This window comes from Telmatherina bonti (assembly GCF_933228915.1).
Source record: "Telmatherina bonti genome assembly, chromosome: 10".
Classification (NCBI taxonomy): Eukaryota; Metazoa; Chordata; class Actinopteri; order Atheriniformes; family Telmatherinidae; genus Telmatherina; species Telmatherina bonti.
The window spans coordinates 12,505,179-12,530,016 of record NC_136628.1 but is presented as its reverse complement, the minus strand read 5'-3'; the positions used below and the strand labels follow the sequence as shown (position 1 = coordinate 12,530,016).

Sequence of the window (24,838 nt, the reverse complement as noted above, 5' to 3'; positions counted from 1 at the left end):
ATTAATTAAAGATTCTGACTGAAAAATAGCTGCAACACCTCCTCCTCTGCCAGTAGTTCTAGGAGTTTGAATAGTTAGCTGGCGTAGCTTCATTAATACTAACATAATCCTCTTGCTGTAACCAGGTTTCCGAAAAACAGAATAAATCAATGTTGTGATCACCTATCAAGTCATTGACTAATAAAGACTTATTTGGGAGGGATCTGATATTCAGTAGGCCACACTTTATTGTCTTATTTTCAGATTTTATTAGATCTATTGTTTTTATTTTTATGAGGTTTTCACGATTAACCCCAAAAGTGTTTTTGTGTTGTTTAATTCTTACTGCTGGGGAGTTGTATAAGGTCGGAATGGGGTTTTGGGTGGGCGGCGGCAGGTGGGAAGCTGCAGAAAAGTGTGTAGGACTACAATTCTGCCTCCTGGTCCCAACCCTGAGTTGTCAATTTAGCTGACTAATAAAAAAGTCCATATTGCTAGATAAGAGAGCGGCTCCATCCAACGTGGGATGGATGCCATCTCTCCTAATAAGACCAGGCTTTCCCCAAAAAGCGCTCCAATTATCTATAAAACCCACGTTGTTATCGGGACACCACCTAGACAACCAGCGGTTGAAGGATGACATGCGGCTAGACATGTCATCGCTGATTAAATTTGGCAAGGGACCAGAGAAAACTACGGAGTCCGACATGCTCTTGGCAAAGTTACACACCGAAGCAACATTAATTTTAGTGACCTCCGATTGGCGTAACCGGGTGTCGTTACCGCCGACGTGAATTACAATCTTACGGTATTTACGTTTAGCTTTAGTCAGCAGTTTCAAATACGGTTCGACGTCGCCCGCTCTGGCCCCAGGAATGCATTTGACTATGGTCCCCGGTGTCTCTAGAGCCACGTTTCTGACTATGGAACTACCTATAATCAGGGTTTCTGCCTCAGCGGGTGTGTTGCCGAGCGGGGAAAATCTGTTAGAAACGTGAACAGGTCGGTGGTGGCCAGTGGGTTTTGGTTTGGGGCTACGCTTCCGCCTGACAGTCGTCCAGCCCGCCTCGGCTCCTAGCTGCGCGGGAACGGCTGAGGGATTGCTAGGGATAGCTGCCCTGGTTGGTAGCTCCGCACTGGCTAATGGGGGCTTGCTAACTGCATCCCTAACTGAGTGCGGAGCTGGGCTTCTAACTCACAGAGCCTCCCCTCCAAAGCTGCCAAGCTGCTACACTTAATACACCTACCGTTATCACTAAAGGAGGCGGAGGAGTAGCTAAACATCAGACACACCGAGCAAGAAAAGGCAGGGATCGGGGTGTGGGAAGAGAGCTAGCAGCCATGCTAAAACCGAGTGCTTGAGCTGTAAGTCAAGTAAACAGAAAGCCTAAGATCCCGAAAATAAATGCAATATATAGAACAGTGGTTTGGGAAGATATTGTGCGCAGAAGTGAGTGGTTGGTTAACGATAGATATAAGTTAGAAAGAGGTTAAAGGAGCCAACGGCTCATAGCAATCCGCAGTGACACACGCTAGGCAAACAGGAAATGACACAATACGTTACCGCAACGTCAGCACGTAAACTACCTTCAGAATTCTAGAAAAGACATCTTTGGGATCCCTCCACATCAGAAGCTGCCCAAGGAACAACCACCAGAGACCCCAACCACCCCGCCAACCAAATTGACCCCGCCTACCAAACAGGCGCAGCCCCTGACAAGGAGGATTCCTGTGAGGAAAACACTGGAGCTAAAAAGTTGAATATATAAAATAAGAAAGAAACACAAGATAAAATAACTAAATAATAATAAAAGACAATAAGAATAAATATAAGCCTATAATTTTGTAAAACAATAATTAGAAAACAATGTCTGCTTGTCTTTGTAGACTGTAAAAACCAAATGAAATGATGCAGGATTCTACCATGGAAAAACCCCTCTGCATTACAGGGATCGCCATCAGATGGGAACTTCTGGACCAGGCCAGCTGTTTGTCTTCAGGAAAAACAACTTGGTGTTTGAGGCAGAAGTATAAATGTTTTGGGAGAAGAGACAACACAATGAACGTTCTGTGGGAGAAGATTTGTCAGACGAACAAATCATTATCTGGGACCACCAACCGTATGCCACGTGTCGCCACATCACAAAGAATGACATGTTTCCTATATATTCACAAATTAACCATGAACTTGTAAATGGGTTTCAGTGGATGTAATATTATTTTACAGTTCAACAACATAAAAATCTTAAACATGGATAAAAAGACAAAGGTATGATCCTAAAGTCTGACTTTACTGAGGGAAACCTCAGTGCATCTGTAAATGGCCGTTCAGCTTCAGGTGCAGCCTCTTTGTGAAGGAGCTGAACATGAAGGGAATGCGTCTTAAATATCTCATATTTGATATTTCCCCAACAGAGAAGTTCACTGTTACACTGCTGGCGTACTTGTAGCTCTTTCCAAACTCAGAACCTTGAGTTATTAAAGTCTGTCTGTGGAACAAACTCCCAGTTTGGCTTCTGGACACAGACACTCTTGCTAGCTTTAAGACTTGGCATAAAACTTCCTCTTGAAAAAGCTTGAAGTTACAGCTGGCTCGATGATCCTTAGCTACTACAAGCTGCTGGGAAATTGTCTCATGATGCAATAAGTGCCTCTCTGCTCTCTTTATCCTCTGTGTATTAATACAGTGATTCCCAATCCAGGCCCTCAGGACCCCCTGCCCTGCACATTTTAGACTGAACTTTCTCATCAAGTTCTTTGCTGCCTGTAAATGAGTCCTTTACTTCATTCAGGTGTGTAAAAGTAGGGTTACCTATAAAACATGCAGGACGGGAATCCTGGGGACCTGGACTGGGGAACACTGCATTAATACATTACATTTGTGTTTTCTTTTTATTTCTGAGCACTATCATATGCTTACGGTGCTTCTGGCGCCTCTTTCCTTTCTTCTCCATCTTCAACCAGTTTAGATAAAGATCCTTCTTTCAAAGTCTGGTGTTTCTGGAGGTTTTCTTTCCTGTCAAAAGGAAGTTTTTTCACTCTACTGTCACCCACTGCACTGTTCCCCAAGATGGGATTGTGTATTAAAGAGAAGATTCATCTCAATCCACAGATTTCTTTGGCTAGAGATGATAATTTTTTAGTGGACTTATATGAACGCATTTATTATGAATGTAGATTATATATATGATCATTGCATCATACTTTGTACATCATGGGACCATTTTTTATGTTTAACATTGGGAAGTTTTAAAAAAACAGCAATCAGGACACAGACATCTCCCTTAGTTACTTGCTTGCTTTAGTGATCTGCACATGTTGGGCCAGGTTTACCGGCAGCTTTACTTGTTTCTTTTGCAGAACTTTGCATTTACACCTCTGTTTATGTCATCTCACCAAAAGGAGCGCTTCTTCAGTGATTTAGTTTCAGACAGAACCAGTGTTCAATCAGGTGCTGGAGCAGGTACACTGTGTAAACATGAGGCTTCACTACAACATCACATGTTTAAAGTTCCTTCAAGAACTTATTGACATTGAATTTCCTTAGCTTTCTTATTAACTTCATTCTTATTATCTACATTCCTAAAAGCCAAGTGTCTTAGCAAAGTTCACAGAAACACTCAACGTTCAATAGTTAAACCAGATGAAGGTCAAAGATCTGAAAGCGGAACCAAGTTTTTCACAACTTACCCAAAAGGAATCTTTAACATCTCATTGTATTGAAAAAAAAAAAAGTCTTCTATGATTGATTATTGAAGCATTATTTCTTTAGAGTCTGATACACACTCAGCATAACTTTATTAAGTTCACATGTTGACTTCATGCCAGGGTAGCCCAGAGGGCGGTTTGGCCCGACTGGGTGGTGATTTCTTAAAGATTCATGCAAAAACGCAGTTTTGCAGGTAAGTGTCTTTTACATACAGAGTGTGTAAAAATTACACAGATCACATATCAAGCAGGTTGATTTTCATTTAATGCGGGTCGGTTGAGGGATTTTTTTCTTTTTAAGTTTTATGGACATGATCAGCATACAGGTGCCAGGGTCACCTTTACTGTGAAGCCCTGCAGGAGTGTTTCCAGAGCTTGGCTTATTGCAAGGAAAGTTCTCGCCTTCACACAGCGCAGCCAGTCAGTGTGATACATGTTAATGAAGAAACAGAGAAACCAACTGCACACAAAATGATGGTGGATGATGTCTGGTTTATGCAGCGTCATCCCAATCACATGAATAAAGCCCATCCATCCATCCATCTTCTGCCACTTATCTGGGGTCGGGTCACGGGGGCAGCAGCCTAAGCAGGGAAGCCCAGACTTCCCTCTCCCCAGCCACATTTGCCAACTCTGCGGGGGGGATCCCGAGACGTTCCCAGGCCAGCAAAGAGATATAATCCCTCCAGCGTGTCCTGGGTCTTCCCCGGGGTCTCCTCCCAGAGGGACGTGCCTGGAACACCTCACCAGGGAAGCGTCCAGGAGGCATCCCGACCAGATGCCCAAGCCACCTCAACGGGTTCCTCTTGATGCGGAGGAGCAGCGGCTCTACTCTGTTCTCCTCCTGGATGACCAAGCTCCTCACCCTATTTCTAATGGAGAGCCCAGCAACCCTGCAGAGGAAATTCATTTCAGCCACCTGTATACGAGATCTCGTTCTTTCGGTCACGACCCACAGCTCATGACCATGAATAAAGCCCCCAAGTAGCAAAATAATCCACAAGATAGTCTAGTGGTTTGGTGGGAAAGTGTGTTGGAGTTTGCATGTTCTCCCTGTGTATGTGTGTGTCCACCCTCTACAGACATGCATGTTAGGTTGATGCTCCCGAGGATGAGTGTTAGCGTGGATGGCTGTTTGTCCCCCTGCGATTGTTGGAATAGGCTCCAGCTTCCCTGCGAGAGGCAGGGTACATCCTGGACAGGTCCCCAATCCATCGCAGGGTCCCACAAAGAGACAAACAACTACTCACACTCACTCCTAGGGAGGATTTAGAGTAACCAATTGACCTAACATGCCTGTCTTTGGACGGTAGGAAGAAGCCAGAGTAGCTAAGAACCTGTTGCAAGGAGGTGGTGTGGACCCAAAAGGAGGCAGGAACGCAGAATCAAGATGTCTTGAACATCCAGATCACTGAACTAAAGGCAAGCAGACATAGGAGGCTAACAGAACTAAACACAAGCACACACAAAGTAAAGTAAAACTCTATGCATGAGGGGTATAAATACACAGAACCAAAACGAGACACAGGTGGCACTGACGAGCTAAATGAACCCAGGTGAACTAATGAACATGAAACAGACAAAACAGGAAGAAACTACACAATAAAACAGGAAACCAGGAACTAAAGAGACGTTACAAAGCACACATCATGACAGAACCCACACATACTCGGGGAGAACACGCAAACCCCACTCAGAAACCACCGTTTGAGCCTCCACCCAGCGTGGATCGAACCAGTGACTTTGCTGTAAGGCCACGGTACTAACCACTAACAAATACAAATAAAGCCTTTAAATGACTGGTGATAAACACTTACACATGGATGAAAATGAATTCTTAACTAAAGTTACTTCTGTTTTCACAGTTTTATTACAAATATAATCACCTGCTGCTGCATCAGCCTGCCGGGTGAAGGCCGCTGGAATGCCGTGGCCTTCAGAGAGACTGGGTCATGATCAGGAACGATGCTCAATCGGATCGGCTGTGGTGTTTAAGTGATGCTCAGTTGGATTCTGCGTCCCTGCCTCCTGTCCTGCATTTGGGTCCACGCCACCACCTGCTCATCACTGGTTCTTAGCCACTCTGGCTTCCTCCCACCGTCCAAAGACAGGCATGTTAGGTTGATTGGTTACTCTAAATCCTCCTATTGGCCTAAAAATGTACCATGAAATGTTTTCCAGCCTGATCTGTTGATACAAGGCGGGATGGGTTCATGTTGTTTTTGACTCTGGCAGCTGGAACTGAGACTTATCAGATCAGGAAACAAACCAGTCTGCCCATTCTCCTCTCACATCAATGTTGCTGCTTGGATGTTTTCTCTTTTTCAGACCATTGGCTGTAAATCCTACAGATAGATGTGTGTGAAACTTCCAGTAGATGACAAGTTTTTCTACTAGTCACTTCTCTTTCTTCCTCTTTCTGATGCTCAGTTGTGACTAAAGCAAGTCATCTTGTCCACATCTACATGACTAAATGTAAGAAGCTGCAGCCATGTGACCGACTGATTAGATACGTTTTAAAGCGACTGAATGGGTGAACCCAATAATGTGATCACGGTGTCAATTTATAACAACAGCGATGTCTTCTTTCATGCATTAACCTAAAATCTGTGGACTGGAAGTGTTGGCAGCAGACTGACTTAGACCAGTAGAAGCAGGATGAATACAGACATGATACAGAGACCATCAGACTGCTGGCTCCATCTGGTGGATGGAAAGAACAACTCATTCTTACCCCTTTTATTTTGTGTCTTTGAGTGAAAAGGTGCTACGTAAATAAATAAAATGCATTATTTTTATTAAATATAACAATCCTCAGAGCCGCTGTTACATTCAGTAATGATGTATTTAGATACATGAGGACATATGGATAAAAAACTTTTTTTCTATTTAGACTTTGTTCACTTCAATGAGAAAACAATAAAAACATGTTTTGGATGACAAAGTTGTTTTTATTTAGAGAAAAACAGCAATAAATGTGTCACTTCATCAATATAAAGCTGCAGTCGGATCTTTGTTAAAAACTATGCATGAAGCAAATAAAGATATGTTCAAACATGACAACACACACCTGACTGACGTCAATGATGTTTAAGGGTTTAAATAAGATCGTCATCATCAAGACGGTCATTACTTGACAGGAACAAAGCAACCCGTTTCCATGGTAACCCCCCATATCGTCCGCCGTTCTCTTTTGTTCATCATTAGTGTCTAAATGGAGGTCATTGGTTTAACGTCTTTGTTGCGACGCACCAATCACAGATCCAAGTCCGCACTGAACAACCTTCCCTGGTGGGAACAAGACCCTACAACGTTGTGAAATTTTTCTTCACATTTCCACAACTGATTGACGGAAAGGGCTGATGGATCACATTCCACGCCACATCCCCACTTTACAGAGATTTCTTCAAATATTAGCTGCTTCAGAAAGCGCTGGGAGAGCAGCGGGGGAGGCCTTGCTGAGCGCCAGAACGGCCGACAGTAAAGCCTGATCCATCCTCCGTCAGCGTCCTGCTGCTCAGGTCAACTCTCTGAGAAGGAATCCCAACAGCAACATCACAGATGTAAACTCTCTGCTGCTCACCCCGACCTCACAGACTCACACCGGTGCGTCTAAAGAAGCGTTCCACGCCACCATCCCTGCACTTCTGTAAAACGCTACAGAACATAGAGGAGGTGTTTTATTCATCAAAGCAGAAAAATGATCATTTATCTGGACCCCAGACGGACCGCAGCCCAGCAGTCCGACAGCACACGGAGACCAAGTCGGGTCTGGCGCTTCACAGATGCAAACTTCAGAGACGTAGAAGCAACCATGAGGAATAAATCAGCTGAATTTCTCCCCTGAAGGCGAGCCGCGTGCTGCAGGACATTCAGACGTTACTTCCTGCACCTCCTTCCTGCCGGATCGCCTGGAGTCCGGGTCCCGGCTCTTCTGCCTGCAGCAGGCCCACGAAGCCTCAGACTGGGTCCAGGACGGGGGTTTACTGTGGTGGGGGGTTGGCTGTGGTGGCCCTCAGGATTCCTCGTAGCACCTTGTAGTTGTTGAGAGGCTGGTTCTCTTTGGGGGGGTAACAGGGGCCGCGCTCTGTCGCGTAGGAATAAGGGAACCGCAGCACCCAAAGGCCATCAGGAGGCAAGACCACTTCCGTCTGCTCCGGATGGAAGACTGGACAGGGAGGAGGACCAGGCTGCACCTGCACACATTGTGGAAGGAAGTCTTGTCATTTTGGCCAATTTTTTTTAATATATTTTAATTATAAAACATCTTCTGTAACACCAAGATATTGACTCAGGTTCTAGTTGTTAACTGTAAGTCCCACAAGGAGAGTCCAGCTAGTGTCAAACCAGCCTGGAGCCAAACCGACCCGCCAGTCTGACCCGCCAGAGGGTCCAGTCTGACCCGCCAGAGGGTCCAGTCTGACCCGCCAGAGGGTCCAGTCTGAGCCGCCAGAGGGTCCAGTCTGAGCCGCCAGAGGGTCCAGTCTGAGCCGCCAGAGGGTCCAGCCTGAGCCGCGTGGTGAAGTTGGTTAATGTGACAATGACAGAAAACATGAACTAAAGTTCTATAAGGACAGTAGAATGAATTAATGTTTAATTTGAACATATTTCCATCTTGCTGTAGACTAGTCCGGACTTTAAGAAGAGGAAACATGTCCAACGCCATCATGTTCTTCCGCCGCGGCAGGCTAAGCACGGGAGATATCGATGACGCATACTACACGGCAAAAAACTGAAATCTAAGATTAAAAATCTTAAATTGAGTACACATATGCTTATTTCTTTTAAAGGTAAGATAATTCTTAGTTTTTATGCCAGAGAATTCCTCTTGTTTTAAGAGTATTTTTACTTGTTTTGGGAAGTCTTGACAAACTAAATTTTTCTTGTTCTGTTGGCAGATAATTTATCTTACTTTAAGCAACATTTACAGAATTTTTGTTTTTTTTTTCTTGTTTTTGCAGTTGTATCTTCTCCATCTTGCGTTTATTTTCATTGTTACAGCAAGATAAATCAGCTAACACAACGAACTAACAACACGCAGAGTACTAACTACGGTTAGGAAAATCAAATTGAAAAATCAAAAATCTGGATTTTATTTGCTTCACAATTTTAAAATCAATTTTTTGTTAAAAAAGAAAATCGATTTCTTTTTTCAAATAAATGAAAATAATCCATTATAAATTTTTTGTCATTTTTATTGTTTTCATTGATCCTTTAACTTGTCTTCTTGGGCGTTACAGCAGCAGAATGATGGTCCGGCTACTGTGTTGTTTTTTCCTCATTGAAATCAAGGAAAATGAAGAGTAAAAAAAAAAGTTTTATACATTTATTTTGTTTTTAATATACAGAAATCAATAATATCAAAGAATTGTGAGAATCGCAATTCAAATTGAATCGGCACCCAAAAAATCGTAATCGAATTGAATTGGGACAAAAGCATTTCGTCGCAGCCCTACTACTAACATAAGTCGCCTAATTTGCCTCTACATCCTCCAAGACAAGTGATGCGCTCAGGTGAGTGCAACTATTTGTTCACACCCTATGCGATCACACCCAAAGGGACACACCTTCCACCCGAGTGTGCACACATCAGCGTATTCCCAAACATCGGTAACTTAGATTTTGCATCCTACAACGTAGTTTTAGGTAATTACTGGTTGTTCTCCAGGTCTGGCCCACTGATGATGAAACCGCGCTGGAAGAGGCTTTAGAACTAAAACGATCTCGACATCTAGAAAGACATAAAACTGTGTGTTCTGCAGTAATAAAGTCTGACTTCACTGATTCTTTGTCCTCCATCTTCATCATGTGTAGGACTGTGTGACGGCAGGGTTTCAGATACACACACACACACCTCTACAGAGTCGTCTTTAGGCGGGGCTTAATGTGGAAGAGTCTCAATCCACTCGTTTTGCCCACAGGTTGATCTGACAGCCTACAGAGAGGGTCAGTCTGAAGTAGATAAAGCGATTTGTGACAACAACTCCATCAATCCCAGCCCTTCTGGTCTCAGAAATAAAAATAAATTAGCCTGAAATGCACAAAATAGTTCCACTTTAACTAAATGAGAAGGAAGTAAAATGTGTTGATTTCTAAGTATTTTCATTATTTCTGCAGCGTTTAGATGTAACTTCTGGAGGAGGAGAGGAGAAGAGAGGAGACAGTCGGGAGTTTACCTGCGGGTTCAGAGTGACCTCCAGCGGTGCGTCGGGCACGACGATGAACAGCCGAGACAGCTGGGAGTAGTGGGGCTTCAGGCCTCGGCCTTGTGATGGAGACGGGATGTAGAGAGGCATGTCGGTGTTGAGCACCCTGGTGGCGGGGTCTTTAGCCCCCCCTGGTCCCAGAACCTTCACTATTTTATCCGGACCGCAGCTGATGAAGCGCCTCCCCCTGCTGTCTTCATACTCAAAGCCCACAAAGACCCGAGCCATGTCGTCCCGCCTGCGGCTCCTGCCGAGCCCTCCTGTGCTTCCTCGCTTGCTGATCAGGGTCTTGTTGGGGGCGGGCCACGAGGATGTGCTTCCATCCAAAGGCTCCATCAGTCCAGTGTCCTCCTCTGATCTGGACCGTATTACCAAGTCCCACGGTAACAGAAAGGAGGAGCCGGGGAGGAAGCCTGGCTGTTCCAAGCCGGTGTGGAAGTTGTACGACTTAGCGGGGCCCAGTTTCATCAGGGACCAGCTGGAGAACTTGGGGAGGAGGCCTTTGGGGCAACCTGAGTGCATCATGCCCGGTAGATACTCCACCGTGGAAGGCTGTCGGTCGATAAGGCTCGGCCTCTTCTGCTGGACTTGGGTTTCAGATCCGTCTCCATCCCCGTAAGGCCCCAAGCTGTCTGTGGACTGGCCCAGACTGAGAGCGAGGCTGAGGCTGGTGTCTCCGGGGGTGTGGCTCTGGGCAGTGCTGGGCTCCTTCAGGCGCTCTGCCTCGACAGAGCCCTCGCATGGGAGCCGCTGAGGCTGGTTACTGGCCGGGGCCGGGTCAGGAGTGCTGGGCTGGAAGACCGGAAACTCGATTCTCTCCATCTTCCCGCAGCATTTCTCCTCCAGCATCTGTTCAGGGAAAACACTGTTCAGTTTGTTACGAGACGCAAGAACTGAGTTCTTGTTCTCGAGGCTGCAAGAACAAGAAAAAAACGTCTTGTTTGTCAGGTCCATACATACTCCACAAGAAGCACGTCTGCAGCGGGGAGGGATCACTGCGGGGGGCGATGTCTGATTTCATGTGCAATGAACCCGGTTGTTACCTCCACCAGGTTATGTTTTATCCGGCGTCTTTGTGCTCAAGATAACTTAAAAGGTTACGGACGGATTTTTATGAAAATTTCAAGAGTTGTTGGAAATGTGAAAATGAAGAACTGATTGGTGGTGATCCGCATCACCGTTTGTATCCAGGAACTTTTTAAAAGGATTCTTTAACATTGTGGTTGGTGGAGGTTTCCGCTCTCCGAGTGCTTTTCTAGTTTCATATTTAACGAGCATCTTCGTCCGTGGCAGGGCGGGTTGTGCACGCGGCTGGGTCCGAGTGTTTTAATGCCACATGTAAAAATGTTGGTACTTTCTCACTACATCAGCTGTTTTATCAAAAAAATCCGTTTTGCCGGCAACAGCAAAAACGCGGAAGCAGCAATTCCGCTTCATGCTTTCTCCGTGTTAACCACGCCCACCTCCAATGTCCGACCAATCACACGATACTTCTCGCAGCCCCGCAAGAAAAAAGTTCTGCCAGCCCGATGTGTCGAGAACTGTCTTCAAACACGTCTGCTCGGAGCCTCGAGAACAAGAAAAAAGTTCTCGCTTCTCGTGGAGGATCTTAACAGGCTTTATAGAACGTATGAAACACAGAGATGGTGTGAAGAATGAATCCTCGAGCAGCTGCAGTATCGTATTCTAGCATCAGCTGACCAGTACGGCTGCATGCTGACCAGTACGGCTGCATGCTGACCAGTACGGCTGCATGCTGACCAGTACTGCTGCATGCTGACCAGTACGGCTGCATGCTGACCAGTACGGCTGCATGCTGACCAGTACGGCTGCATGCTGACCAGTACAGCTCCATGCTGACCAGTACAGCTCCATGCTGACCAGTACAGCTCCATGCTGACCAGTACGGCTGCATGCTGACCAGTACGGCTGCATGCTGACCAGTACGGCTGCATGCTGACCAGTACGGCTGCATGCTGACCAGTACTGCTGCATGCTGACCAGTACGGCTGCATGCTGACCAGTACGGCTCCATGCTGACCAGTACGGCTGCATGCTGACCAGTACAGCTCCATGCTGACCAGTACAGCTCCATGCTGACCAGTACGGCTCCATGCTGACCAGTACGGCTGCATGCTGACCAGTACGGCTGCATGCTGACCAGTACGGCTCCATGCTGACCAGTACAGCTCCATGCTGACCAGTACAGCTGCATGCTGACCAGTACAGCTGCATGCTGACCAGTACGGCTCCATGCTGACCAGTACGGCTCCATGCTGACCAGTACGGCTGCATGCTGACCAGTACAGCTGCATGCTGACCAGTACAGCTCCATGCTGACCAGTACAGCTCCATGCTGACCACCTGTCAGCCAGCGGAGACCAGCGGATCAGCTTCGGCGTGAAGGCTAACCTGGTAAAAGTCGTAATTCGCAGCCTGGATGTCAAACGGATCCTCTCGAGGAGCCTGCTTCCTCCCACAGTTGCAGGAGCTGGTGGAGCGCCCCCTGCTGTTGTGGTTCAGAATGGGGGGATTGTGATCCATGTCCGGCTTCTCTCCTGCAGAAATCAGACAAAATAAAGCGTGACGGGCCGGATGCTTTCTGAAGTGAAGCGGGCGCGGGACTGAGGCGCTCACCTGGCTCGGGGAGGAGGTGGAACTTGTGAACGCAGTGTTGGTCCGTCAGGCTCCGCTCCTCACACAGCTGGTGGCCGTTGCTCCAGAACTTGTAGCAGTCCTCGTGAAGTTGCAGCGCGTAGCGTTGGAAAGCCACGCCGCGGGCGTGCTGGCTGTAGACCCGCAGGGCCTGCGCCAGCTGGTTCTTGTGTACGGTTGTGGTGTAGTTGTGAGGGAGGTTGGACTGATAGGCGCTGTGAGCCAGAGGCAACGCCTTCTGGCACCGGTTCTCTGAGAACTTTGTGTCTGCATCGAGAAAACCCTCCAAAACCTTCACTTGGTTCTGCACCTTAACAGCCAGCTCCGCTACGTCATCATCGCTGTTGCTGATCAGGACTTGGTGGAGTCTGGAGGCCACCTGCACCCATTTGGTGTAGGTTGGCAGCTCGAAGTGCGAAGGCTGCGGGTTTCGGCCGACGCTGTCGTCGAAGCCCTTCCTGGTGAGCACCAGATCCACGTGTTGCCAGAGGAACTCCTTCAAGCTGCAGTCCACCAGCTGACCCCCCACAGACAAGCTGCCCGAGTCCCCGCCGCAGCTCGGCTGCCGAGCAGAACGCCGCATCTGCTGGTAACGCCTCGGCCCCGACAACGGCACCGGCAAGTCCTGATCGGACAGGATGCAGTTGGAGCGCAGCTGGCCAATCAGGGTGCCCACCGGGTCCTCTTCTGCTGGGATCACGTAGACAAAGGCCTGGTTGGCAGGAACCGTGAACAAGCAGTTGCTGCTTTGGTTGGTCAGAACTCGGCTTTTACGGAAGATGCGATAGATCTGGTCCTCCAGGGCGTGCTGCAGCCGCCTCCTGGGCGAGTGCTTCTTGGGTTTGTCGGGGTTTCCTCCAGACTCGGAGCCGTTGGCAGGAACCTTTCGGACAAACAAACAAAAGAGACAATTTACTTTCATAGCAAGTCTCCACAGCCTACTAGCCTGCCGGTGTGACATCCTCCAGCCTCAGACTTCATATGTGTCGCATCTTTCTTGCAAAGACAAACGTTACTGAGATGAATAAATTAACGCTACTACTGCAGAGTGTTGGGAAAACTCTCCACACCCCACTCAGAGTGTGTGATCTGTTTAAACAACTGAATGCAAGAAGCTGGACTGCCTGTTCTGGCCCACGTCGCCTCCACATCTCCGTTCCAACGCCTCCAAAGCGACACAGTTTGAGTTTAGCACTTCCATCTTTACAACAGCTGGACTGACAACTCTTATTACTCCTCATACTGGTTTTGTAGCGTCCTGCTGCAGATTCTGCTGTGTGAGCAGAGAAACATTCATCTGCAGATATTTCACTTCAAGCATTTAAGCAACCTGACCCTGAAAAGCTTCTATTAACTTCAGAGTTTGTAGCTTTAATGCGAAGCCAGCGACAACCAAAGGGCTGTGTGTGTGTGTGTGTGTATATACATATACATATATATACATATACATATATATATATATATACACACATATATATATATACACACATATATATATATACACACATATATATATATACACACACATTATATATATATATACACACACATTATATATATATATATATATATATATATATATATATATATATATATACATACATATATATCCTCAGAAAGTTCTTTGCCATGAGGCGCCATGTTGAACTCCCAGTGAACAGTATGAGAGTCTTACAACAATAACAGCAATAATTTTAAACACACCTGCTCCACATTCACACCTGAGGACTTGTAACTCTAATGAATTATATGACACCGGGGTGGGGAAATGTGCTAATTGGGCCCAGTTTGGACCTGTTCACTTAAGGGTGTACTCACTTTTGTTGCCTGCAGTTTAGACATTAATGGCTATGTGTTGAGTTATTTTGAGGGGACAGTGAATTCAGACTGTTATACAAGCTGTACACTGACTACTGTACATTGTATCAAAGTGTCATTTCTGTAGTGTCGTCCCATGAACAGATATATTAAAATATTTGAAGAAATGCAAGGGTTGTACTCACTTTTGTGAAATATATCTATCTATCTATATACATATATATAGTTACTAGTACAAGACATTATGTAACTAGTAGGTACATACTATGTGTGTGCGTATGTGTGTGTGTGTGCGTGTGTGTTGTAATGTATGCGCATTTTGCTGTTGTTCTACCTTGATATGAATGCTTTTATTGTGAAGTAGGAATTGTGTAGACCCCAGGAAGACAAAAGCTAATGGGGATCAAATCAATAAATAAATAACCAAATGTGCATTACAGCTTTTTTTTTTTTTTACAGAGCCTCATGCATGTCAGACGATGAGGATCCAGGAGAAAAATCCAAGTCACGTTTTGTGAGATAATTTACTGAAAATAATCTGAGCCAAGAGTTCGATCATCTCCCCTGACAGAGATTCTCTTCTTACTATGTTTGCATTTTCATTTCCTGTTCAAACATTTGACTAAAGTGCTTTATAATTCCCACCAGGGATGGAGAGACTCTCTGATCTGAGTCGATGGTCCGAGACAGACGTTTGCAATGCGACTGCACCGCTGGCTTCAGTGTGCAATGCATTCAGCGGCCAGCATCAGTGAAAAGCATCTGCATCCATTATCGAATGCTTCATCACGCTGCTCGTGTTTAGGTACCTTAAATGCATCATCATCATATTTTCCTATATGGCAACCAGGTGACGCACCTGCAGTTCTTAAACCGCAAACATGGAGGAAAGCGAGCAAACAGGTGAAGAAGAGACCGCATGTCGTTATTAAAAAGCGTTTTGTAAAACAGTGTAAAATGACTCAGAACACAAGCAGTAAAAGGACCTGAAAAGACCTGTTTGCAGATGCTCCACGTGTGTTTGTGTGTTATTTTTATTAAGAGGCTAAAATGAAACTTCCTAAATAAACGTGTAAAAGTGGCGAATGAGATTAAAACTAAATGCCAAAAAACCCCCAAAACATTTGGTTTTAGATTTAGTGTTTAACTGGATTAAAACATGGAATTACATTTTCTTTGAGTTGGATTTATTTAGAAAACAATCAGGTATCAAATCCATCCTTCACAGGGAAGGAGAGGACGTAACGCTTGTGATGTTGTTTAGAAACCAGATGTGGGTTTGTAAATTCTTTAGATCATGTTGAATCGCATCATGAATTTCACCGAACTGACCTCGACTGTATTAAATCAAATTATTGTCAAATCATTAATTAATCGCATCGTATCGATATGTATCATATCGCTGGTAGGGTATCGAGATGCTTCTGAACTGGTCTCTGTGGTGGAGACTAGGGATGCACCGATCCACTTTTTAGGAGTTCCGATCCGATACCGATATCTGAAATGTGAATATCTGCAGATACCGATATTTGCAGATACTAAATCTGTTTATGTGAACATTATTGTGACTATGGTTATTATTGCTGTTATAACTGTGTAAGATTTCATTAGGTTGTAATAAATGACTCATCCTTTCTTAAGTTACCTCAACAATACAACTATAACATTACACATCTAACAAGTTTTATTTGGATTTGACACATTTTACCTAAATACAACTATAAATGTGTGGTTTTGAAACAAAGATCTCACTTTTAGTGTAATAAAAAATGTCACATTTTAACATTCAATGCATTTATTTCTTTTAAAACATGTCTAAAGCATGTCACTGGCTTGACTAGTGTGGTGTTGGGTATCAGTAGTGGTATTGGTACACTTTTATTAATACCAAGTACGAGTACACACAATTGGTATTGAGCCGATACAAATACAGATATCGGTGCATCCCTAGTGGACACACATCCCTAATTTGTACCAATTTTTTTTTTTGTTTTTAAACCAGTGTTTCTCATTTGATCCCCTGGATCAGGGGTGTCAAACTCCAGTCCTCAAGGGCCAGTATCCTGCAGGTTTTTGTTATTTCCCTCTATCAACACACCTGATTCAAATCAAATGGATCCAGCCGCCTCTTGATAGCCTGTGCATTAATTTTGGTCAAGTGTAATGGAGCATGGAGGATACCAGCCCTCGAGGACTGGAGTTTGACACCTGTGCCCTGCATGTTTTAGATGTGTTCTTTCTCCAAGACACCTGGTTCCGTTTAATGAGCATCCTCATCAAGCCTGATAATGAGACCTTCAGTTCATTCAGGTGTGTTAGAGCAGGGTTACCTGTAAAACAAGCAGGACTGGTGGTCCTGAGAAACACCAGTCTTACCAGTAGCTTTTATTTTACCTGTTAAGTTCTTTATGAATGCCCTGATCTCTGCAAAAGATGTTTGATTTAACCCTCTCTTTTGCATATTGTAAGACATTTTCAGAAGCAGACCTTCAGAGTGCCGCTGATCTGGAAGACAAAGAGCAGCCGTGGAGGACAGGGTCTGCAGTTCAGCTTCCACTCTTTGGACACCGGACAGTCTTTGATAGCAGCCCGGATCAGTGGCAGGACCTTCTGCCGCAGGGCGTCCAGGGCTCTGAAGAGCCGGTCGTAGGTCACGTCGAAAGTGTGGTTGGGGTGAACCAGCAGCAGGACGTGACACACGGAGAACATGTAGAGCAGGTGGAGGCAGTGCTGCCGGTCCAGGCCTTTCCACAAGTCGTGGGCGTCGGAGTGGCTGGTCCCGGCGCTCAGGGAGTGGCAGGCCCGCAGCAACTGCCGGCTGTCGCAGATGGAGGACAGCAGCAGGTACAGAACCCGGTTCTCCTGGTTGTAGAAAGCCTGGATGAGGCTGTCGGCCGTGCCGCCGTCCTCCGGTCCGCCGAACAGCGAGAAGATGTGTTTGTCCGCCAGCGTGTCGATCAGAGACTCCTTCAGCGGTCCGGGCTGCATGTTGCTTTTACCGAAAATCCCGACAACACACAAGCCGTGGTCCTGGTAGGCAGCGTCCTCCTGGAGCTCCGCCCGAAGCAGATCCCCCACATTTACAGGGAAAGCCATGTTCGCCTCCTTCATCTTGGAAAGCGGAGGAAGATAAACAGCGACGCGCCAACTTCCGGGGTCTCAGACTAAAAGATCCGAGTGACTGCAACGTTTCAAGGTTCCGCTATGGTGTATATAAAAGATGGACGGAGCCTCCGGCGGCAAAACGTGAAGCCTATGCGGAAGTGTATAAAACTGCTGTTCCACCCTCATCCACCAGGGGCTGGCTCCAAAACAGAGCAAATCCTCATTGACTCCCATGTTAAAAATACCAACTTCATTGCAGAAATAAACATGTTTACAGCCTGGTTCAAAAATCCATTTTAGGTTTAATAGGTCAAGTTTACCTTCATGACAACTGTGGGGGGAGTGAATGTTTTTCTAACTCGCCCATTTAAAAGTAATTTAATCTCGAAGTTCGGCATATTTAGTGGTTTGTCCTTTTGATTGACAGGTACCCGATCTCCCACTTCAAGTCAGAAGAATGCAGAAAAACTATGATTTCTAGCCGATTAACAACATGACTTAGCTTTAGCCCGCTTACCTCCGTTAGCTGGTTAGCTCCTGTTATGTCCAGGTTAGCTTGGTAAGCTCTTAGCTACAGAAAGCTTGGAGTTTGCTAAATGTCAATCATCCACCATCATCACAGCGCCCCTCTCAGCTCCACCTCTTTGCCCATATTTGTATTATTCCGGGCGAGATGACGTGCACGCCTCTGCCAAGGTGGCAATGGTAGGAACCGCCCACCGAGCTTTAATTCAACTCTTCATAAACCTATGGGTGACGTCACGGAGGCTAGTCCATCTCTATTAACAGTCTATATGATCTGAATTAAATCTCCCTTTTAATTCTAACGTACAACACTAGTCACAAGTTTGTACACAATTCACATTAGAGCTAATTATATTCCTAAAATTACACAATTTACAATTAATATAATCTTATTTAAGTATTACTGGACAGTGTTCACTTATTTAGATAAGAAATAAAGCGAACAATCTCTGGTCAAAATCTCTATTTTAAACTATCAAATCTTAATTTTCGTCATTTCGCCATGTTAATACATAATCTGTAGTAAATAATAACATTTCAAAGTATGGTTATTAAACATTATTATTTTGCATTTCATGATCAGTACATCACCCTTTAAAGTCTTTCTTTCTTTCTTTCTTTCTAGTCTAGGTCTCTAAGAGGAATTAAACAGTGGCAGGACAAATATCTTACCGTATTTGAAAGGCCCAACATGAAGAGGTTTTCAGAAGCTGGTCGAAGAAGGATGTCTCAGTGTAAAGGTTGAACTGATGTTCAGGGTGTAGTTTTTTTTTTGTTGTTGTTTTTTGGTCCATGAAATCATCTCCAAGGGGCAGTTGTCAACCCTTGTACAAGCATTTATCAAGCACTCCCACCATAGTAACAAACAGGTACATGGTACACCTCAATTCTGGTATGGGGGTAAGGACAATTCATTCATGCATCCCATTTCATTAAACCTTTAAGTCCCTGGTTTTCCATTTGGTAGAGCTAAATCTGCAGTGACTTTCGCTATTATTTAAACTGTAGAAATAAATGTGCCTGAGCATCTCTAACAACTGGTTTGGGTATGTAAAACCCAAGCAAAGTGTGTGTTATAACACTACTGTTTCACATTTCAACCATTTCACTGTTGTTACATTATTATTAACTTTTTCTTTTTATAATCTAAAATCATTTGATAAAAACATTTATTCTGCTTATTCTTGTCATTAACAGACAAAAAAAAACAGTGAAACTTTTTCTATGGTCTTTATGTTAGTGTGAAAGTTGAAAGGTTTAGACCATTGCAAGTGCATCTATTCTATTCTATTCTATTCTATTCTCATTTAGCATTATGTACATCTAAGAGTGAGAACAAAGTCAAACCACTGTTAGTTCAGTTAGATACAGTTGCTGCCATGTAGTGCTGGAACCAGTGCATTTATTTATTTATTTAGTTACATAAAACATTAACATCATGACAGTGGGGTGCAGTAAAAGTATGAAATAGTACATTAGAAAATAAAGAGAAACAAAATCAAATAAATTTATTGTAAAGATGATCATAAAAATACCCATAAAATAAGGTTTAATAATTTAATTGAAATAATTAAAACAAGCAACAGCCTAGACAAGTTAAAACATATCATGCAGATTCCTGCATGAGAAAAAAACATGTTTAATCTTGATTTCAGTGTTCACATTTTGTGAAAGTTTGATCCTCACTGGTGGTTTGTTTCACCAGTTTGCAGCTAAATGCGGCTTCTCCGTGTTTACTCTGGATTCTGGTCTGGACTCTGGTCTGGACCAGCTGACCGGAGTCTTTGGCTCTGAGCTCTGCTTGCTTTATATTCTCTGAACATATCACAGATGCTTTAAACTGTTCTGGTAGGGTTGTGAAAATCTATTCTGTGACTGACTGGAAACCAGTGTAAAGATTTTAAAACTGGTGTGATGTGTTCAGACCTCTTAGACCTGGTTAAAACTACAAGAGCAGCATCTGGATGAGCTGCAGATGTTTAATGCTCTTGTTGGGAAAAAAAGACCATTCCAGTAATCCAGTCTACTGCAGAAGAACATAGAGATAAGTTTCTCTTGGGGGACAGTTGTCCCCGTGTTCACAGCAGACACACGAAACTTGTTCATTTAGTTTAACTTTTACCTGTCTGTTGACATTTCAAAGATTTGGAGAAAAGTTTCTATTTAAAATCCTTATTTATGTTCAACGCTGGATTATCCAATGGGCATTATGGGCAAGGGCCTAGGGGCCCACTTGGGGCCCATTTGGGGGTCATGTGGGGCCTGCATACACTAGCAGTTGTACATTAAACAAAATGTACATAAAAGCCAGTTAGTGTATTGCTATTTGGTACCATTGGCTGAGAGATGATAGAAATGTTGCTTCACAGTGTATCATTCACAATTTTCACAATGTTGCAGTGGGGAAGGGGGTCCCTGGAACACTCTGGGCCCTAGGGGCCTGTACACTTTTAATCCGGCCCTGTTCATGGTCCACAACACTATATTATTTTACACTAGTTAGTGTCACGGTGCCGATGTGGACCCAAATGCAGGAGTCTGGAAGCCAGGGTGCAGGAACCATACAAGATTTTAATTCCAGATCAAGATAGGGCAAAACTAACAAAATGAACCAGCAACTCAAGACACAAACTGAGGGGTATAAATACACAGAACACAACGAGACACAGGTGAAATTAATCAGAAAATCAAACCAGGTGAAACTAATGAACAGGAACCTAGACACCAGAGAACTAAACAAGGAAAACTGTAAACCAAAACAGGAAACCAGAACTAAGGAGAAACACAAAACACCACATCATGACAATTAGCTCAGATTAGCCTTTTTTTGAAAACCAGGAAAAATCATGTTAAGGTGGTGGTGGTGGGTTGATGTTCATTTCATGTTGAAAAGGCTGCTTGTGGCTCAGCTGAAGGTAGAGATGGAGTTTTAAAAAATTTACAAAGAAAAGGATGTTTTTAACAAATTGGGAATACATGTTTAAGAACAGGTGAGATTGTAAAACCTGAGCTGAAAGTTAATGATTTGCATCCAAACAGAGCTGAAGTTCCTTTCCCTTAAAGCTCTTTAAGACCTGTGATGCACTTTAAAAGTGGGTAGAAGTGATGTTGGTGAACATTAACATCCAGCCATGGTGATAGTTAGAAGTGAGAGTAATACAAATGGATGGGTGTGCTTGTTTGTTGAAGCTGTGTTTTTGTGACCCTTTGACCTGTCTTACTTTTTTATTCCCTTTGAACTTACATAAAGGTCAGCTGTGAAATTACATGGTGCACCATAAAGGACTAAGCTTCCCATTCACCCTTTTAGGACCAGATAAACCCTCCTTCACCAAGGAGATTATCATCAGTAAAATATACTCTACACTGTTTTTTTCCTCACTCCTTTTGTTGCAGATTGCAGAGCACTTTACTCTGTAAAACTGCAAATCTAAACAGCTTTGGAGGTTCAGACAGGGATCTACCATCACCTGCATGTCAGAGTCTTCATGGGGCATCAAATCATCATCCAATCTTGCTTATTGTAGAAGAATGCTCAGATGATGAAGGCAAAGGAAAACATCCAGACGGTACAGGATGAACTTTTCCAGTTGGGCCTGGGATGATCTTCCCATATTCATCCAACATGCTTTAGAAAAGTCCAGAAGACCTTAAAGTGTTTATTTTTTTGTATATGAACATCTTATTCATCAGCTTGTTTCGTAGTTGCCTCTGAGGAATCAGCTCAGAAACGATGAAGACTTTGCTGCAGATGAAGGGATGCCCCTTTAGCTTCCATAGTTTGCTTTCAGTCCTCTGGAGAACACGACTGGGGGCACTGGGGAAGTCATCCAGTGTCTCTCTACATCTCCAGATATGATATAAATCCTTGTAGACATAGATAATTGCTGCCTTGTATATCCCAGGAGGAAATGGCATCTTTTCCTGATGCTCTGCATGATTCTTTTTGAAGATAGACTTATTGACCTTGACGTTGACTTTGCTAGCATGCCTTACCTGCTGCTGTGGTCTCTTCCCAGTCTTGCTCTGAAGTCCCAGAGAATGACAGGCTTGTTGTGTATCTGGTGAGTCAGTAAAGCTCCTCTAAACGGTTATTGTTGGTGTTCAGTGTCATGTTAGAATTTGAGCACGTAGGTGCATCTGTACTCTCGTTGCGGAGGTGTCTGGACTTGCAGAGGAAGAAGTGTTTGTTTATTCAGGGTGGGGACACTGGTATGGTTTCCAGCAGGTTAGCCCTGCCACCATACAGAAAAGGTTGGGTTTTCCCCTTCCAGAATGGTAATCCAGCTTCCTTCTTCCTTTAAGAAACAATTTTCATGTCAACATGCTTCACTGGGGGAAGTAATGACCAGTTCTGCATGTTGCTGCTGACGGTACAGGGCAGGTTCACACGAGGTTGACTGGGAAGTGATAAACAGAAATGTGGCATCTAGCTAAATGTTTCTCAGTTTTTGTGTGTTGAAGTAACAGGTGTTTTAGAAAAAAACAAATACCAAGTAGCTTTTAGGGGGTGTACTGTATCACTTTCTACTGTAGTTGACTCAGACATGGATCCCCCTCCTTTACATTTGTAACTTAACAAGGATGGTAGTTCAGTTAAAGCATGTCTAACTTTAACTCAGCTGTGGATGTGGACAAACATTTAGTCAAGGATTGTTGGGGGTGTGGACCCAAACGCAGAGACAGAGCGGCAGGAACATGTTTCAATCCTTAAACTGAACAGAAAACAGGACAGAGACAAAACAGGCAGCTACAGATACGCTAACACAAAGAACCAGCGGTGGGAACAGAAACCAAGGGGTATAAATACATGGAAACAAAACAAGACACAGGTGTGATGAAACAACTAACTGACTCCAGGTGAACTAAATGAACAGGAAAGCCGAGATGAGGGAACTAAACAAGAAAAACTACAAAAATAAAACGGAAAACCAGAACAAAAGATACAAAAAGTCCAAACAACAACACATTTTCCTTGTATTGAGTCCTGTAGTGCCTTTGCTGGTCTTTTTTATGTCCAGATACTCGGAGGTCATGGACAGCTTTTCACCAGTCCCGTCACTCTGGATTTTCTGGACCATTTTGTTGTTTTGGGTTTAAGAAAAGAGCAAGTATGAGTCCCATGCAGGAAACCTACAGTACTTGCATATTTGGGACTACAATCTGCAGGGGTCGTCCCCACCTGTTGTTCAGCTGGATAACTTGCACAACAGAAACTCTGTGCTCAATCTCAAATCATTGGACTGAGTAGTTTAAGACAATTAAATAATGATACGAGGGAGAGATTTGTGCGCCAGGTGAGGCCCGATGTCTGTAGTAGTTCTGGAAAAAAACATGCCCCTCCCTCCCCCTACAGGAGCTGCCTTTTTGTTATGTGTAAATTGGCACTCCGAAAGCCCCTGTGGAATATCATGAATATATTAATCTCAGTTAGGTCACTGGAGTATAAACTGTGTTCCTTAAAGGGCACCAACAACCGTAGTGACTCATAATGATGAACATATATTCGCTTTTTAGGATTTATGTGTCTCGGATCGTTGATTCACGGGGAAACAGGTGGATGTTTTTATGAAGGACAGAGATTTAATTAAACAAAAGTCAAAACGAGAGACTACTGGAGGACTGCTAGAACCAGCTGACAAACTGGGACGATGGATTTTAAAATTTTTTTTCTTCTTTTCTTATTTGTCTGTTTATTTATCTATTTTTAAACAAATACATTTATTTATGTTTTTAATCTTTTAAATATCATTGTGTGACCTAATTTTATGTACATTTTTATTATTTCTATTTCATTATTTATATGACTTCGGTTTGATATTATTGTTCTAATTATTGTTTAACAGAATTATTGATTTAGTTATTTTATCTTCCATCCATCCATCCATCTTCTGCCGCTTATCCGGGGTCGGGTCGCGGGGGCAGCAGCCTAAGCAGGGAAGCCCAGACTTCCCTCTCCCCAGCCACATTTGCCAACTCTGCGGGGGGGATCCCGAGGCGTTCCCAGGCCAGCCGAGAGATGTAATCCCTCCAGCGTGTCCTGGGTCTTCCCCGGGGTCTCCTCCCAGAGGGACGTGCCTGGAACACCTCACCAGGGAGGCATCCAGGAGGCATCCTGACCAGATGCCCGAGCCACCTCAACTGGTTCCTCTCGATGCGGAGGAGCAGCGGCTCTACTCTGAGCCCCTCCCGGATGACCGAGCTCCTCACCCTATCTCTAAGGGAGAGCCCGGCCACCCTGCGGAGGAAACTCATTTCAGCCGCCTGTATACGAGATCTCGTTCTTTCGGTCACGACCCACAGCTCATGACCATAGGTGAGGGTAGGAACGTAGATCGACTGGTAAATCGAGAGCTTCACCTTCTGGCTCAGCTCCTTCTTCACCACGACAGACCGGCGCAGAGTCCGCATTACTGCAGACGCCGCACCGATCCGTCTGTCGATCTCGCGCTCCATCCTTCCCTCACTCGTGAACAAGACCCCGAGATATTTAATCTCCTCCACTTGAGGCAGGACCTGACCCCCGACCTGGAGAGGGCAATCCACCCTATTCCGGCTGAGGACCATGGTCTCAGATTTTGAGGTGCTGATTCTCATCCCAGCTGCTTCACACTCGGCCGCGAATCGCTCAAGCGAGAGCTGGAGATCACGACCAGATGAAGCCAACAGGACCACGTCATCCGCAAAAAGCAGGGACCCAATCCTGAGGCCACCAAGTCGGATCCCCTCAACACCTCGGCTGCGCCTAGAAATTCTGTCCATATAAGTTATGAACAGAATCGGTGATAAAGGGCAGCCTTGGCGGAGTCCAACCCTCACCGGAAACGAATCCGACTTACTAC

The 24,838-nt window shown here is 44.6% G+C and overlaps 1 protein-coding gene across 1 annotated transcript; it reads right to left on the bottom strand.

Annotated features, from left to right (window-relative positions):
- Positions 1 to 6,697: 6,697 nt before the first annotated feature.
- smg8 (SMG8 nonsense mediated mRNA decay factor) lies at positions 6,698 to 17,477 on the bottom strand (the record flags this gene model as incomplete). Its single annotated transcript, XM_079247186.1, has 5 exons — positions 6,698 to 7,883; positions 9,864 to 10,742; positions 12,306 to 12,451; positions 12,531 to 13,431; positions 16,854 to 17,477. 5 exons carry the CDS (start codon positions 17,475 to 17,477, stop codon positions 7,671 to 7,673), a joined length of 2,763 nt encoding a protein of 920 aa, XP_079103312.1. The 3' UTR covers positions 6,698 to 7,670.
- Between the last annotated feature and the right edge of the window lie 7,361 nt (positions 17,478 to 24,838).